This window comes from Pelecanus crispus, chromosome 3 (assembly GCF_030463565.1).
Source record: "Pelecanus crispus isolate bPelCri1 chromosome 3, bPelCri1.pri, whole genome shotgun sequence".
Taxonomy (NCBI): domain Eukaryota; kingdom Metazoa; phylum Chordata; class Aves; order Pelecaniformes; family Pelecanidae; genus Pelecanus; species Pelecanus crispus.
This window is the reverse complement of record NC_134645.1, coordinates 105,327,541-105,346,354: the sequence shown is the minus strand read 5'-3', so window position 1 is coordinate 105,346,354 and position 18,814 is coordinate 105,327,541. Positions and strand designations below refer to the sequence as shown.

The window sequence follows — 18,814 nt, the reverse complement described above, 5'->3', positions numbered from 1 at the left end:
TATACTGTGGTGTTTTGACCCTGGCTGGATGCCAAGTGCCCACCAAAGCCGCTCTATCACTCCCCTTCTCAGCTGAAGAGGGGAGAGAAAATATAATGAAAAGGCCCATGGGTAGAGATAAGGACAGGGAGAGATCACTCAGCAATTACCATCACAGGCAAAACAGACTCGACTTAGGGAAAATTAGTTTAATTTATTGCCAATCAAAACTGAGTAGGGTAATGAGAAATAAAACCAGATCTTAAAACACCTTCCCCCACCCCTCCCTTCTTCCCGGGATCAACTTCACTCCTGATTTTTCTCTACCTCTTCCCCCCAAGCGGTGCAGGGGGACAGGGAATGGGGGTTGTGGTCAGCTCATCACACATTGTCTCTGCTGCTCCTTCCTCCTCAGGGGGAGGACTCCTCACACTCGTCCCCTGCTCCAGCATGGTGTCCCTCCCACAGGAGACAGTCCTCCATGAACTCCTCCAGCGTGGGTCCCTTCCATGGGGTGCAGTCCTTCAGGAGCAGACTGCTCCAGCGTGGGTCCCCCACGGGGTCACATGTCCTGCCAGTAAACCTGCTCCAACATGGGTTCCTCTCTCCACAGGTCCACAGGTCCTGCCAGGAGCCTGCTCCAGCACAGGCTTCCCATGGGGTCACAGACTCCTTTGGGCACATCCACCTGCTCCAGCATGGAGTCTTCCCTGGGATGCAGGTGGATATCTGCTCCACCGTGGACCTCCCTGGGCTGCAGGGGGACAGCCTGCCTCACCATGGTCTTCACCATGGGCTGCAGGGGAATCTCTGCTCCGGCGCCTGGACCACCTCCTCTCCCTTCTTCTTCACTGACCTTGGTGTCTGCAGAGTTGTTCCTCTGACATATTCTCACTCCTCTCTCCAGCTGCAGTTTGTGCCCTGGTGTTTTATTTTTCTTTCTTAAATACAGAATCATAAAATCATAGAATCGTTCAGGTTGGGAAGGACCTTTAAGATCATCCAGACCAACCATTAACCTAACACTACCAAGTCCACCACTAAACCAATTAAGGGTAAGGTAATAATGAATTTCATGTTTGCTGGCTTGGTGGCTGGATTATTTTTTAATGAGTAAATCTAGGAATCATTAAGGTTGGAAAGGATCTCTAAGATCATCAGTCCAACCATCAACCCACCACCACCATGCCTACTAAACCATGTCCCAAAGTGCCACGTCTACATGTTTTTTGAACACCTCCAGGGGTGGTGACTCCAGCGCCTCTCTGGGCAGCCTGTTCCAATGCTTGGCCACTCTTTCCATGAAGAAATTTTTCCTAATGTCCAATTTAAACCTCCCCTGAAGCAACTTGAGGCCATTTCGTCTTGTCCTATCGCTAGGTACTTGGGAGAAGAGCCCAACACCCACCTCACTACAACCTCATTTTGGGTAGTTGTAGAGAGTGATAAGGTCTCCCCTCAGCCTCCTCTTCACCAGATTAAACAACCTCAGTTCCCTCAGCTGTTATCCCAGTGGTACTACCACTGTTGCTGATGGGCTCAGCCTTGGCCGTCTTGGACCCAGCTGGCATTGGTTCTGTTGGACATAGGGGAAGCTTCTAGCAGCTTCTCACAGAAGCCACCCCTGTAGTCCCCCCGCTACCGAAATCTTGCCAAGCAAACCCAATACAATACAAAGATAAAAATCTATATTTTAAGGTATAAAAAATCCTTAAAAGCAGAGAATCAGAAAGTGGCAACTCAGCAACATTAAGGAACAGCCTGTTACGCAGATCAAGAATCCCAGTCCTTCCTCACCTGACCAATGCTTGCCTGTTATGCACAGGCTCACTGGTGGTCTTACCAGGGTTGATGAGCACATTAATAGTGGCTATCATCTAGTGTGTGCATTAGCCAAGGCATAATTGTTTGTTATTAATAAATTGCATGTATCATTCTTGCAGCATCTCTTTGTACATTGTAAAAGATGTCTGAACAAAAATGGGCTGGTGATTTCTATGTAAGACTGTTTTCACTTATGCAAGGAGTAGTATCTAGCCATACACAGGGAAATCCTAGGCTATATCTACACCTAGGCTAAGTCATACACCCCAAAGCAATGGCACAGAGTAGCTTACAAGTTAAGGGAAGAGCCTGCTGCAAGCTGGCTTCTCTGGAAGTGGACTGGTGACACATTGCAATAACGCGAATCTTAATATGTATCTGAAGCACCTCTAAGCCTACTTGGTGGTAAGGCTAATGGTAGGCACATGGACAACCTGTTCAGGTTTCTAGCATTGGTTTAGGAGGCTGCCTCTGCCCTTGTCAGTCTACTCATGGTCAAGAGAAGAGTTTAGACTTGGGGTGCCAACATTCACTGGTGGGATCAGATAGGGCCACACATTTGAGATGAATACCAGTACGTACACATCTGCCATACAACACCAGCATAACACCTTCTGAGAGCTGATACTAACAGCAAAATACAGTATGTTCCCCTCCTCCTTCACCTCTAACTCACTGGTGAGGTTTGGGATCAGGAAGCTCACTGCAAGTATCACCTCTCTGAAGCTATGCACAGCCATGCACAGGCTAATCTGCCCACAGTAATCTGCACTGACAGCATAACAAAGGTGGCCTGTAGCCCATGATATGGGCCTTGGGGCCACTGCCAAGGTTTCCATGCCTGGTTGTGTCTCCTGAGAGGTTCCTATCCAGATCAGATATAAGCCACAATGACTGCTGTTAGCCCTTCTGCAAGCCCTAGTGAAACACTGTTTGGGAGGGCACTTGCAGCTGCAAGGCTGCATGCATACTGTGCTGGTTCATGCACAGGTTCCCCCATTCTTCTCGTGTAATAACCTTACTTGACTGATCCCAGAGTGTGCTGACCTCAGGGCAATGCTGGAGTATGGCTGACAGTACCTGCTGCCTTGAGGTTGGCCAAGCAATGCAGCTGGGGTGGGAAGCATGCATGGTGTATTACTGTGGTGGGAAGAGTGAAAAGCTACGAGGCTGTAGCAACCACGTAGTACCACGTAATACCTATAAAGTCATGTTCTTTTACCTGTGGTTTTTGACTCTTGAGTGCTTGAGCACTTGTGTGTGTGAATCTGCTTGTGTGAGGAATGGGATTTCTTTGGCATGAGCAATTGGGGTCAGTTTCTCTTCCTCTGCCTCTGACCCTAAATCTGTTTGCTTCACCACCCTCATTGTAAAAAATTTCTTCCTTATATCCAGTCTAAATCTACCCTCCTTTAGTTTAAAACCATTACCCCTTGTCCTATCACAACAGGCCCTGCTAAAAAGATTCTCCCCATCTTTCCTATAGGTCTCCTTTAAGTACTGAAAGGCCGCAATAAGGTCTCCTTTCAGCCTTCTCTTCTCCAGGCTGAACAACCCCAACTCTCAGCCTTTCTTCATAGGAGAGGTGCTCCAGCCCTCGGATCATTTTTGTAGCCCTCCTCTGGACCTGCTCCAACAGGTCCATGTCCTTGTGCTGAGGGCCCCAGAGCTGGACTCAGTACTGCAGGTGAGGTCTCACCAGAGCAGAGTAGAGGGGCAGAATCACCTCCCTCAACCTGCTGGCCACGCATCCCTAGAAACATTCAAGGTCAGGTTGGATGGGGCTCTGAGCAACCTGATCCAGTTAAAGCTGTCCCTGCTCACTGCAGGGGGATTGGGCTAGATGACCTCTGAAGGTCCCTTCCAACCCAAAGCATTCTATGATTCTATGTTTCTATGATTTAAATATCTGAGGAACTGGGTGCATTGGTCCCAGAGGCTTTGTATAGCAAGTCGTACTGTGGCAGGACCCTACTTAGATGTTTGATGAAATTTTTCACCTAAGCCACCGCTATTCTGAGTTACACGTAACCTGGATTAGCATCATAAGAATTGAGATAGGCAGCCCTGAAATATTTGAATTAAAAGTGACACTGCTTGATATCATGCCAACAACACACAGCAGTGAGCTGCCAAGCTGTTGCCAAAAAGGATGAAAACACCCCCGTTCCTGTGCCTGCTCCAAACATATGGAGACCAAAGTGACAGTGAGAAAATCACTTTAACACACAGCTTTTCTCTGCATAAACACATATAGGAGCTAGTCACTCACAGTCTGGAAGGGTGAATCCTGTTCTGTCTTTAGTACATGGAAGAGAGAAGACATTGTGGGATAATACTTCTGATGAAGTGGGTTTGCTTAAAAAACTCTTACTGCATTGCAGCCATTAATAATAAAGAATAGTAAGTATAAACTATTGCAGACATTACAAATTAGTGATGTATTTTGTGCAAGGAGTAATCAGTTAAGTTTCTATTTAAGTTCAAGGAAAGGGATGGTCCGTATCATTGCAGAGTTTAAACTGGAGATAAGCAATTACACAGGCTTTCTGATGCACTGAATTGTGTCTACTGGCAAATGACTGAATTGGGGTCTGGCGTCCTGGTTTCTTCCTAAAGTGGCCGAGGGTCACTTCATTTGCCTGGCGCAAGGTAGCAGTACCACAGTTCTCCCTCTGGGTCTGGGCACAAGGCTTGACCCCAGCCCACTTGCAGCAGCCAGGAGAAGGAAAGATGCTGCAGTCTTCTGATGGGGTGGGCTCTGCCAGCCATCCTGGGAGTGACCTTCAGCACCCCCAGCCTCACTGGCCAGTGCTATCGCCCTACTCTGAAGGTGATTAGAAATGAGATTTTATGGTGTCTGACAGACTCATTCAGAAAAATCAGGGAGAGTTTTGAAAGAAAGGCTGTGGAATAATCCTGCTCCAGTTTTAAAGAGATTCTTGGACATTTTAAACTGTTTTTTATCTGTTACTCCACCAAGTGTTCAGTGATATTAACTCCTGCCAAATGTGTGGTGTTTTTTGAAGCTCAAGGGTAGACATCAGGTAGAGCTGAAACAGTTACAAGTCAGATAGTTTTGTACTTAATTGTGAAGAGTAGAACTAGGACTGGGACCCTAACTGAAAAGCTTAGCAGAGCTGTTGTGCTTGGAATAGCTTTATCTTCAATAGAGAAAAAGGATCGTGTTTAACTGTTACTAAATAGTTACAGGTAAGTCAACATGTGCTTTCATACAGTGAGCATAGAGCTACTTGTGCTTACAAAGGAAACTACTGAAATAAAATTATTTGCTGAACCACAACAGAATAGATTCGTGGGGTTTTTTTTAAGGTTTGAACACATGCCAACAAATGGGAATTGGATTTTATCACATATCAGCACGGTTTCTTCTGTCACAAAGCAAAGCTGTTTAGAAGCAGAAGTTACATTTTCATATCTCTTTAAAAGAAATTTCATTCCTGTGTAAACGAGCTCACATAATTTTCAAGCAAATCCCTTACTTCTGGTTTATCATCAACAAGTCTTTAAGTTGAAAATTAAAAAAAACAAAACAAAACAAAACACCAAACTAAGCCAAATGAAACCAAATGAAACCAGAGGTCTGTAACTTAAAACACAGATATGCCTGTTCACTTAATCTGACTGGCTGATAACATTTATCAGATATGGTAGCTTTTTTTTCTTTCTTATGCTTCCAGAGCAAGGAGATAACTTTTAAAAATTATTTTCAAGGATCTTTAATAACAAAGAAGATTTACATTGTCTAATGTCAGTGCAAATCAGGAGTCATTCTCTTGGAACGGATGGAGTTGCACAGACGTAAGGAAAAGAACCGGATTATCGTTTCTAGTGAGCACTTCACTTGAGTTTCCATGAACATGTCGTTTCTCATTTTCCTCACGTTATATTTGATGGCTTATAGCAGTCAGTGACAGACTTAACGTTGTCCAGATTTTTGTTTCATAAACAAAACTTAACAAAAAAACACAGAGAAAATTTGGAGGCTAAGATTTATGTCCTATTATGTGATGTACTGTGATTGCATGTTGCTGACCTTGGCCTTTCTATTAACTTCTACACAGAAGATTGCTTGCAACAGAGCAAAATAAAAATTGTGTTGTCTGATGCAATTTTTGCTCATCCACAGTTCTTGAGCTGTGTCGGGGACAGTGTGGGAGGCAGGTCCAATAAAAGCACTGCTGGCAAGAAATTGTATTAAAGACTTGAACGTTTGGATTAGAAACCCATACAGGTATAAACACACACACATATTCCCTCTTAAAGTCTCTGCCATTCATGGCAATGCATCCAAACCAGCTGTGCTGCCAACTGTGCTTTCAAAAGTAGCACCCTTTGATGCTATGAATTCCTGCAGCACTGAACAGATCAGTTGAAGTCACAAAGGGAAAGATTCCCTTCATTCCCTAGGAAACAGTCTGCCTTTAACTTCTCCAGGTTCCTCTCATTTATTACAAAATGGAGACAGAAGGATGAGTGGTTTTTACTCCTGCTTGTTCAGCTTTGGAGACTTAAATAGTCTTGTAACTGTTTGGATTTCAAAGTATGATATTGTTTGCAATTTAGCCTTATGTGTTACCTCTGCTAGGAACTTCAAAGTTCTCTGCTGCTTTTTTGCAATTTTTTAAGTTTTGGCAACACTACCATGCATATTTCTTTAGGTTTGCTGTTGAAAAGCCTGGAGATTATAGACCAAGTAGTAAAGGCTACTAGACATATCTTCTGATATCTGCTCTGTTTTTCTTTTTGGTTTTATTAATATAGCCATTTCCTTTTTAAATAGGAATACTCATCAGTGGGTATTTATTACATTATTTACAATGACTACCAAGTTCATTTTGACTAAAGAAATGCAAACCTTAAAAGAAAATCTTTGGGTAATAGTTTACACTGCATATCACCTGACTTTTTTTTTAATTTACCCACAGTAAAACAGTGCAAAATTAAGCATATAAAGCTAAGCTAGATAACTGGAAAGAAGTTTGAAATGAGGGATGCAGGGTAAGTTTACTGCAGTGCATATCAGAAAGGAAAATGTAGATGAAATGCAATCTTAGTATTCTATAGTTTCCAGTCATATGGAGAACATATTAGTTACAGGTAAATGAAGTTTGAAAGAAAGAGAGCTTCCTTTGACACCATGTACTCATTCCTCACATTGTTTTAATTTCAGAAGTTAAAACTACAGAACTGAAATATTGAACCATGTATATTCTGTATATTCTGAAACCTTTACTATGAACTTTCACACTTGCAAAAGAATGCACCCAATGTTTCATAATGATGAATACATAGTTGTGGCTCTGTTTCAAGTATCTCTGTATCTTGGGCAAATAAATCAGCTTACAGCATGTCTGACTAATAATTAACACATACAGAGCCTTCCTAGAAAACCATGGTCTGCAGCTTTCTGTTCAGATTTCTTTCTGAATATTAACTGAAGGTACTACATCTACAGTAAATGGACGTTTACCAATAAGTGAAGCACAAAGAGCCTTAAAAAAGGCTGCTAGAGGCAGAATAATGTGGCTCAAAAGTCAGATTTTGCTCCTATATTGCATTGTAAGTGAAGTTTGGATGACAAAGCAGCTTGACTCTAGAAGAAATTTCCCCCGAGGACTTTACTCTGTCGAAGACGGCGGTTCTGCGAAGTGGAACAGGCTAAAAAGGAGTCTGTATCAGGGAAAGTCCTGCAGGTTACGAGGCTGCTGCACAGGGAGAGATGATACCTGCAGCTTTAACATCGTCTCCAAAGCAGCCATATGTTACTGTGACCAGTTCTGTGCCTCAGGTTCTCCTGGCCCTGTAGACTGCTGTGCTGACTACTGGGAAGTCTGTGACAACCCTGTTGAGCCCACCAGGTCAGACAAGCGTTGGCCACCTCCAGCATCGGGTACGTATAGAGAAAATGCTCAGTTGGCATCACAATGAAAATATACTTGGAAGTAAAATTACTCATTAATCAGTATACACAGTGTATACATCCTAAAAATGTGATTAAGACATAGTGGATAAAGACACCAAGTATGAAACTGGAGTAAGAATTATGCTTGCTGTTATTTTTTTGTCTGTAGGGACAGACTTTTAGCATTGTTTAGATCATATTTGTGCTGGATGGAACCTCTGTTTTACCTGCAACTTCTCAGAGATAACCTCATTGGATCAAAATGAGTGTAATCTCATCAGTATTAATAGATCTTCACAGACTAACATAAGATGAACAGCAACCTCTAAATTTTTGTATCCATCAGGGCTAACAAATCACCAAGAAAATTGGGGGTTATCCTGAATGGTACTGCTGTGAGGTATTCTGCAATGGTTTTGATCCAGCATAGCTTTCTTGTGGGACACCATTTTTCCTGCAACAGCTCAGGTGCAGGGGTAGGTGAAGGGATGTGGTTAGAACAAGGATTTCTGGCATATTCTAGTTTCTTACTAGTTAGTTTTTTAGGACTAGAGATTGCAAAGAGAATTATCTGCAAACAGCTGGTCCTCCCTTGGTTCCTGCATGGGCCAAATCTCTGTTGGTGAGAGAAGTTCAGAATAGTGGATTTTAAGACTATGTAGCTTCTTGCTATTGGTAGACCACATCTGGCTGAAAACGTGGAGACTGTACCAAATTTTCAAAAGCCTAAAATCAACAAAAATACCACCATAACTTTTTAAAATTAACTATTTCTTTGCAATAACCCTGCTGCTTGCATTCCGACACTCAGACTGGGAGCTCTTTGGGAGACTGTGCTCTTAAGCCAGGCATGCAGCCAAATTCTGATAAATGGTAGTGACAGAAATGCTGTAAAACAAATTTGATTTTCCAAAGTGTTTCTAATCATCTAAAAGAATGTTCTATGATTTATGTAAATAAAGACATTTGTTTCATATTTATTTGGTGCAGTGGTGTATATTATTTCCAACAGATCAGGGGGTTGTTGTCGTCAGCTCTACATAAACATTTAGCAGCATTTCTGCTCCAGAGCTGACAGCCTGTGGGTCTAGTTTGGCAAACTGTATCATGGAAACGAATCACTACAAAACCTGCAGCAGTTTGCCATGTGAGCCTTGCCATAGGTCTACCTCTAAAAAGTAAAAGTGTAACTGAAGGTTTAGATAAGGGAATAGGTGAGGGGTAATATTTTTACTGCCTTTCTTAATCCAATTTTTTGCATGGGTGTTCACTGTTTTGTAACTCCTGGACTGACCATGCCTGCCAGAGGAAGCAATTATATTTACTTTATTCAAGCACCTTTATTTGTCCTATAGGTGAGCTTGTATATATTTTTTTTTTTTAATATCTCATCTCAAAACAAGATCCTGTTTTTCTGATCCTTGAAGTGCTTCATTGTAGGAAAGTCTGCATCATTTTTTTAATCTATTTATTGGAGATTTGTTATACAAGTAATTTAAAGGGTAAAAGGAGAATAACAAAGCAGTCAAAATACAGCAGGAAGAAAACTATAACTCTAAAGGAACTTTCTAGAACTGAAAGGTCTGAGGAACAGGGAAGAGAGAATGAAATCAGAAGGAAAAAATGGAGAAAAGGAAAAGACTGAATGTCTGAAGATTAGGCAAATTATGAAGCATTTTTAGAAATGACATAAGTATATTAGCTGACTTTTAGTAACTGAGACTACACTTCTGCCTTTGGCTGGGAATTATTTAAGCACTAGAAGACCACGTACGCCAAAGTACTTTTCACCTGGAAGATTCTGATCTTTTGGTTGCCTGTGGTTTTGCTCTCAGTGCTTCCTGAGTCATATTGCTTTAAATAAACCAATGAACTGAAGTGCTTTACATGGGCTGGAATGAACAACAATAAAACTGCTCAGCGCTTTATTTCTGGATCCCTGTCTCTTCAGTGACTTGGTGCACAGCAGCAGTAAGCTACGCTATGACTTCTTCCATGGGTGTGCACCATGCTGAAGGCCAGTCTTGATTTAACTATGTGGAACTGCTTTGACTTTGCCTTTATGAACCCAGCATTCAGTATGTTTTGATGGCTTTCCTGCGTAGTTTCAGAAGAGACTCCGCACATTCCTGCCTTAGATACCAAATAGAAATTCTGGAATTTTTTAAATTATTATTATAATTTTTGTTATTAGAAGAACTGTTGCAGTTTTATTTGTTGACTATATTTTTTTTTCTTTTTGTTTCAATTACTCTGACTGTACAAAAAACCCTGTCAGAGCCAACACACTGGATCTCACCCTGGTGGTGGTATAAAATTGACATCCAGAGAGTTTGCTAATTGCTTTTACACTACAGAGTCAGGATCTGGCCTACAAGTGAGTAAACCTGGAGACATTTCACTGACAGAGGTACTTTCCTCTGTACTGGGGGGCAAATGAAGTAAGACCTGTAAGGGCATAGGAACGCTGGACTGGGTGGGAAGTCCTCATTTGTCAAATACTCTTCCTTCCAATTATGATTTTCACATCATATAATCCCATTCATAAGGTCATCAGGCTGCATCTTCAAATTAATTAATTTCCCACTTAATATATTAATATTCCAACCTAATATATTCACGGCCAGACAACCTCACTGTGTTCTCATGCAAACGGCATCTTTTATCTTGGATATCTCCGCTCTCTGCCACTAATGCCTCCAGCAGCACTCGTGGCCCTCTAAGTCTTAGTTTGGCTAGACTAAAGAAATTGTATGGTTCAAATTTTCTATCCCCTAAGCATACATTATTAGAGAACTTCTTCTGCACTTGTCCAGGTTTGCATTTTTTCTCGGGCACGGGCTGTGAGGCCTGCCAGCAGAGCTCCAGAGAGGCTCTGTGCTGTCGCTCAGATGCTGCATCAACACTTCCTTCCCTCAATGTATTTGAAATATCTTGCTTGGTGCCTCCTTCCAGCTACTCTCTGACGCTGACTTTGTGGCAGACTGTGACAAACTGCGACATTTAAGTAATTTGCTTTGGGTATTCTCTGAAAAATGTCTCAGATCTTAGCAGAAGCTGAATTAGAGCAGACTCTTTGGGCCTCAGACTGCTTAGGTGGGATATATCTCACCTACGTCCGCGCTAGCTGACGTAGCCTGCTGTATGACTAACAGGGGAAGATAAGCACTTGTAATTAATTCATCAGCTCTAGTCTACTTCTGCACTTTGGTATGAAATTAGCTATGGATTAGAAGTGCGTATTTCCCTCCAGCCAATAAAGGAGGTCTAGGCAGCTGAGGCATACGTCTGTATGTCTGGGCAGACAAACTCCAGCCCTTGCCATGAGAGGGGGATAACCGTATGGTGGGAAAAAAGCGTGATGTAATGGAAATGCAAGTCAACACTATATTAATATGAAATATGGTGTCTATTGGAATGGTTTCCATTCTTGAAAATGGACGAGAAAGGACAACTTGGGGGTCTGGCTCCAAACCCTTTCAGTGGGGGAAGGAACATGATCTCTGCCTGTAGGCTCACCAGTGGAGGAACCGTGAGAACAGGCTGGAATACAAAGATCCTTGTGATGAATGTGCAATGTTTGTTATAGACTTGATCCGAAGTCCTGTGCAGGCATTCTGGATCTTTCTTTTACTGAAGGTTTGACAATCAAGAGCACTGAAGAAACAGTTTATGTGGAAGATCTTAAAACACATACAAAGTCTTTTCTCAGTGAAGTGTTATCAAAGAAAAACATTAGAAGACATGTATTTGTTTGGAAAAATCATCACTCAATTTAGGTTTTATCCTGGGTTCTGGAGAGTAAATGAAACATAAATTTGCCTTGAAACATAATAGATCTGTCTGGTTTTCAAAGAGGAATTAAACTGGTGGAGAAAAGGAATATATTACAGTAGGTTTGGAATAGTTATTAGTTTTTAAAATTCTATAACTGGAAAAACTTATTTCTATTTTAATTGCCAATTAGAAAATGATTTTTATTAGAAATTTATTCTTTTTGATTTTATTAGCAGAAAATTACTTTAGTTGAAGAAATATTTTTATTTGCATGTATGATAATAATTTTTCAGTGGGTGTTTTCAATCTGTTGCTGATTTTATTTGCTATGAATGATAATGTACCTGGTAAAAAATTAAAATACATGAAACTGCCTTCATTACTTGGAAGAAACTGGAAATAGAAATTGTCAACTTTCAACTAAATTTATGCATACTGCATACAACGAATTAATTCAATCGTAGCAAGAGTTTTGAGTTAATTCACTTCAAAAATGATTTTTTTTCACACATCTATATGTTATGTTGGCAGGTTGTTATAAAGATGGCCGATACTACGGAGAAGGAACAATAATTAAAGACAACTGCAATTCCTGGTAATGTTTCAGAAAACAGCAAATTTAATTTTATTTAGCATATGTCATGAAACAGGAATTAAGGTAGTGAGTATCCTTAAATTCGTATTAAACATGTAATCAAATCAAAGTGGCTGGAAGAATAGTGCTGTATTAAGGTATTGTAGAACTAGATTACAACCAATTTAAAAGACTGGCAAGAGGTCAATGGGTTTCTACTTGAGATATGAAAATAAGAGTATTAAAATCTCCTCTTTACTGGCCTAATTCTGTTCCAGCTCAGTCAACCTGCTGGCTCTGACCTGAGTCAAAATGGTTTCAGCCTAGACCTGGGCATTGACCTGAATGCAGACAAAACAAGTATCATTAAAGTTTAGGGGATTATTTTCGAACATCTTCCTCTGTTTCTTTGGCATTAGTGATTAGACCTTACATTATTTCATACGGGAAGAATATATATCTGCACATTTATGTAGGAAAGGGATGAACTGTTTGAGCATCCCTTTCTCTGCCTTGGGACAGGAACAGACAGCACAGGCAGGGGAGCTCTGCTGCCAGCCCTGGCAGTCGGCTGCCTGAGCCGCCTCCCTGCTTTGCCTCTCCGAAAACCAGCCCTACACCTCCAGCCCCAGGGCAGCCCGGGGGGCTCCAACAGCACCCGAACAGGGCTGGGGCCCCCACTGCCCTGACTTTAGCCCAGGGTCCTTGGAGCAAGGTGTCTATGGGCACATGGTCCCTTCCTGGGTTTCCAGAGTGAAACTTCCTCAAAACATCTCATTTACAGGACATTGCCTTTTTTCCCTGATTTGGTCTCACAAAGATGGAAGCAAAATTTTTCAAATACGACCTTTCCCACAAGCTGTAAACCTTCCTACCTTGTTCCAGTTAGGATTCATTAGGTAGTGAAATAGCGAGAAGTAGCATTGTGTCTTCATAAATACTATGTGACGTTAATATTGTTTTTGCTTTTTTCCCTCCATCTTCCTTCTGCTGTTAAAGTGCATATTTTTCCTTTGACAATTCATCTTCTGCTCAGTGATATTCTTGCCCTTTCAGCAAATGCTTCCAAAGTCTCTGGAAGTGTTCAAAAGAGGTATGCCTTGTTCGCCAAGACTTAATTCAGAACATCAATTCTGGAGATCATGGGTGAGAACACTTTTAAGGTTTTCTTGTAAACCACTGTATTGCTCATTGTATGTATGTACAAATTATAAGTTATGCAGTCCTCCCCACCCCTTCCTTCCCCAAACACATTACAGCAATTTGACAGTAAATGTACATCTGTGAAACTTTCCTAAATCTGTGGCAGTTATAGTGTTTTAAATGGAAAGATACTGAAAGTTGCATGCTGGTAAGAGTTGACATTGTAAACATCTTTCTAAAACATTTTCCAAATTTAGTACAATTTTTTCTTCTCACAGAACACTATTTAGATCATCTTCCCTTATTCTTCACTTTATTTATTACTTGGGTTAGATATTTGAAGTAATTTTTTCTCCTCCCTCAAGAGCATTGTGCCACATAACAGGACTATAGGTAGTGTTGGAAGAGGAGAGGATGGGCCAAATGGGGACCAAGATATCAGAACTTTGTGGGGCTCGGTGTTGTTCATGCTATCAGTTCTCCTTTCCACCAGGTAGTGCAGAGGGATTAGGGACACCCCAGTAAGGGAGCTGTGCCTTGGGAGCCTGCTGGCCATTTACAGACAGAGATACAGGGGTTGCTTCCCTAGGAGCTGAGGTCCTACATTCACCAATGAAGCCTGCCCAGGTTTTAAGCTGTGACTTAGTGCTGAAATATTTTGTACTTCATAGGAGACAATCAAACCAACTGAGTTAGGATAGACAATTAAGCTAGGCACCTGGAGCCCTTCACCTCTCTCCTGTCAGTGGTAAGCAGTAAAGTTTGCCACAGGGTGGTTAAGTCCACCTGAGATATGACTCAACTTCTGCAGGTGCTTGCACTCTTCACTGACTACAGGCAGACCAAGAGCAATGAGGCTTCTCATTTGGGCAGTATGAATCCTACCTCCTTGTTCCTCATACACAAGCAAGAAAGAAACAGGTAAAGAGAATGCTCTCCCCTGTGGCTCAGATCTTCTACAGTAATAATAAATTTCAGTGTGTTCCAAATGTGTATGGCTGCAAGGTATTTTTTTTTTCTGTTGTGCATACAGTTTGCAGGGTAGATGCTACAATCTGAGTCTAGTCCACTAGAGAGTAGGGAGGGCATAATTAAAGAGCCATGGGGAGCCCTTTCTCTCAGTCTGGCTATTGGTGTAAAACTCAGGCAGAAAATGTCAGGTGGGCTTTCTGCTGGATTCAACAGTGTCTCACTGCTGGTGCACCTAGAGCTTGAAGGCAATGTAACTCACTACATGAAGCTGTTAGTTCTCTGTGGGCATCTAGTCTGAAGCATAATTTAAGCATAACTTCAAGACAACAGTAATTGGTATGACTGAGCATCTTGTTTTCCAGTACTTCTCTGAAGCTTTGCATGCTCATCTCCTGCAGGCTGACATGATGCTGACCTCAAATCACCACTTTTAATCTACTGCTGTGTTTCTCCATCCTACACTCATTTGCAGTGGAAGTGCCTGTACTAAATATTTTCTCATGCATATTGAATACAAGGTTTTGAAATGCAATTTGAAAGATTTATTTCTGGAGGTTATTGTTAGTGGTGCCCTTACAAAGGAGCAAGATATTAAGGTGAGTGGTATCTCTAACCTGGATTTTATTTGTTTTCTGCCTGCGAGGAAGATGGAAAGCAGACAACTACAGTCAGTTCTGGGGAATGACAGTGGAAGAAGGTTTCAAAAAGCGCCTTGGCACCTTCCCTCCATCTCATTCCTTGCTGAATATGAGAGAAGTTCCAGTAAGTGTCATGTACAATTGTTAAATTTTTTAATAAGTTTATCACATGGAAAAATAAATGTGGATGTGGACAATTATAAAATTATGATTCAGGGATTTAACATTAAATGCTTCCATGTTGAGTAGAAAGCTCCCAGAGTAGTTCTCCAAGCCACAGAGTGTGGTCCTGTTGATGGAAATCAAACAAGGAGGAGTAAAAGCAAATGCTAAGCATTGGAAAGCTGTGCACCAATATTAACTTATCACTGTAGATCACTGGTGTTCAAAATTTTTGCTTCTTTAGGATGGTTCCATACTACCCTCTCCATTTGCTAATCATTGCACACATAGCTGTAACCATAAAAAAAAAAAAATCTGGGCATAGTTCATTAAGGCTATCAGCTGAGACTAAACACCAATCTTTGAAAGAAGCTCTGAAAGCCCATAGGATAAAGCAATGTAAAGATGCAGTAGGAAGCTGGGGTTTTGGCCAAATGGAAAGAAAAATGATGGGAAGCATGGGAGAATGAGATGATTCTCTACTACCAGCTTTCTAAGCCTCTTGGCCATGGCCATTTTCATGACAGCTAAATTAACTTTCCTATCATATATTTAAGCTCAAATTAGTTCTGCTGCAAAGCAAATATACTTTAAGCTATGTATGTAGGTTAAGAAATTAAAGAAGAAATGCATAGTTATTGAATCCAGAGTAGATTTTTCCAGTGCTTTGGATCAGTTACTTAGCTTCTTTCTTAGAAGACCCAAAATTATGGAAATCATAGACTGAAAAAACTACCTACCTCACTATAATGAAATCAGAAAAATTGCAAGAACAAGTAGATAGATCCAAGGTTTGCAAATGGCATTAAATATGACAGGTTTTTATCTTTGGCTTCTATATAGTTCAGGCAAGTGATGCCATTTTATTATCCAATTGAAGTCAATCATTGATGCTTGTTGTATATGTCTATGGCAGAAGGCTTCCACATCATGGAAGGCCTTGTGGGGACAACAGTGCAGAGCTACCATTTGACAGGGAATTTGGGAAAGAGGGGGAGGACCATGTGCCTCTGCAACATTTTTAACAATTCTAACCCTTTTTCTTGGTGCAGACTGGTTCTTTGTCCCACAAAAAGTCAGCTCGCTGCACCAGCATGGCGAGGCATTGGGTTTTGGTTGCCAGAGCAAGAAGTTGACAGAAGTTAAGCTTTGGAGTTTTGCCATGTATGATTTGCTAGACTACTCTTCTCAGCCAAAGAAGGATCCATTTCAGTTGAAAATGGCAAGTCAAAATAAGACAATGGCATAAAAGTGTTTAGTGTAATATTAGTAGGTATCTGCCACAAATTACCAGTGCACTGCATTGAGGGTCAAGAAAGTTGGGGTTGATTTGTTGCTGTTGTTGCCTTTTTCCTTGAGGAATACAGTGTGATGCTTATATAAGCAGAAGCAAAAAGTGGGTATCAGAGAATGATAGAATGCTTTGGGTTGGAAGGGACCGGTAGAGGTCATCTAGCCCAATGGATATCATGTACCTGGATCACAGATTGACATCTATATTACTAGGTATCTAGCTAGGTGAGACAAATCCCACCTCAGAAAACAAGAAAGGGAAGGTTACAAGAAATTCTTTATGATATTTCCTCTTTTCCATTCAGTTTGGGGTAGCTGGTCGCTCAGTGGTCCTGCATTATGTCTAGCCTATTGAATCATTGTTATTAAGCTTCCTGTAGCTTCTTTGACTGCTACACTACTTATGGCCTTTGTTCCACTGATACATTTCTCAGGCATATTTTCTCTATCTGCTATCTTTTTACAAAATCTGTGAGACACGACCCAATTACCTTTGGCTCTGCCAGACAGCCAAGGAGCTTCAACGCATTCATTTAGCCCTCAGGAAGTCCTACATGTTGCTGGAAGCACAAGCCTTGCACAGGATTTTAAGAAATCTTTCTCTCTACTTACAAAAGCTAAAAATATAAAATAATAATGTCTGTATGACTTTCTCAGCTTCCGGAGAATTCTTTGGGCTTGCAACAAATGGCTCGGAATTGTCCATGAGCCCATCTCCTACCTATGGCTTCTCTTCAGAATTATTAGAACTTTCTTGCTCTTACCCCAGTGTTTTCTGTCTTAGCTAGTCTTGATGTAAAAATATTTTTTCTCTGAGGCTTCCTGCAAAGCTCCAAATCTCCCTGATCCTGTCCTCTTCTACAGTTTTCTAGAAGAACATAATCTCTTTAGTGTCCTTGTTCTGCCTTGGGAAATTTCCTGTCTGCCACTTTTTAATACTTCACAAAAATGTTCAAAAAAAAAAAAAAAGGTTTTCTTCACTCACAGCTAGCTCCATATCTACCATCTCTGCATGATCCAGCAATTTCATAGCATGGATTGGGCTCACCAGGGGCACATCGACAGATTCTTCCAATTGGCAAAACAACAGCAGCCATGGAGTTAAATTCCAGGCACTTTTTAAGATAAGTATCTTACCAGATTTTCAGAGACATTTGCCCCTGCTTCACATTTCATGAGTAATTTCCTGTCACTGATATTTTGGGAAGCATACTAACACATTTACAAAATCCTAAGTGATAAAAAACAAGTGAGTTTTCATGACAGTGTTTCCATTAAGCTTCACCTGTAACTAGGTGACAGCTCAGAAGAGAGTAAAAAGATATGAATGATGAAACTCAGAAATAAGGACTTTTTAATATTTTTCAGAGACATTCTCCAAACCTTAATGGTTTGACCTTTAAGTGACTTTGTTGAGTATTAATTCATCTGCAGGCCAAGGTAGTAGTTACTTACTGTGGATAAATTGGCACTAATTAAATATTCATGCATTCTCTGGGATTATTACTGCTTTTCCCATTTTGCAAGCGAGAAAACTGCAAGTCACTTGCCCAAAGTCATAACTTTAGTTGATAAAAATGCTACAATTATTGTTCAGGAGTTTTTGGCTCTATCTTGTGCTGACCGGATTAAAACCTGGTAGCTTTGTTAATGTAGAAAGAAAACCATAGGTACCCATTCATTAAATACAACTTTTTTTTTTTTTTCCATTTAAATAAATCTCATTTCTTCAGCATGCTACTGGTCTACTATTTAGGGAAGAAATTACAGTTTCTGGTACCTAAGGGACAGCTGTTATGATTATTTTCTAATGCCTTTTGGGGATGCTCGAGAAAAACATTTTTGTGCAGAAGGTGCTCTTTATTCAATTGCATGGAAAAAGAAGAGTCAAGAGTGTAAAGCCCTTCTGTGTTAACCACTTTACATGTACAGCAGAGTCTTAGTTCTCAGCAGTATTGAAAAGTTTGGTTGTGGAGTAGAGGCTTTTGCGTTGTTTCTTTGACTGACATATCCAACTACAAATATAGCTTCATAACATTACCTCAGATTAAAAGGTGTGATAGAGCTACATTTCATCTATGAAGTTTCACTACCATCTATGTAGTTTCACCACTAAAACTGTTGTGACCCTGACAAAGCTGAAGCTCTCAATAGCGTCATGTATGTTTTCTGAGAAGGCGTTTTGAAAGAGTTTACTCACTGCAGGAGGTAGTGTAATCATTCTTGAATTTCTATGTAGCACAAAAATAATGGCCATGCCTTTAAAACACATAGTGATACACGTTTGATGTTATTCTGTTAGTACATGTTCTGGCAAGAGGTACATAGCAATGGTGGGGTCTCCACTTGCCAGCAACAAGGTGCTCACCTAAGTGCCATCTTACAAGAAAATGTCATACATAGTTTAGTAATAAGGCACCATTTTGGATTAAGTATCAAAGAACAGGCAAAGACAATTTGAAGGTGTAAAAAGTACACCAGCTGTTCCTCAGATATATGGCTTTTCATAGTAGAAAACTCAGCAGT

General features: G+C 40.9%; 1 protein-coding gene across 1 annotated transcript in view; it reads left to right on the top strand.

Moving 5' to 3' along the window:
• The first annotated feature begins 7,347 nt into the window (after positions 1-7,347).
• TINAG (tubulointerstitial nephritis antigen) overlaps positions 7,348-18,814 on the top strand; it is a 49,299-nt gene continuing 37,832 nt past the window's right edge. The window contains exons 1-4 of the mRNA XM_075708322.1: positions 7,348-7,717; positions 12,038-12,101; positions 13,137-13,226; positions 14,843-14,957. Of these exons, the coding sequence (XP_075564437.1) occupies positions 7,348-7,717; positions 12,038-12,101; positions 13,137-13,226; positions 14,843-14,957 (639 nt within the window). The remainder of the gene's footprint in view (positions 7,718-12,037; positions 12,102-13,136; positions 13,227-14,842; positions 14,958-18,814) is intronic.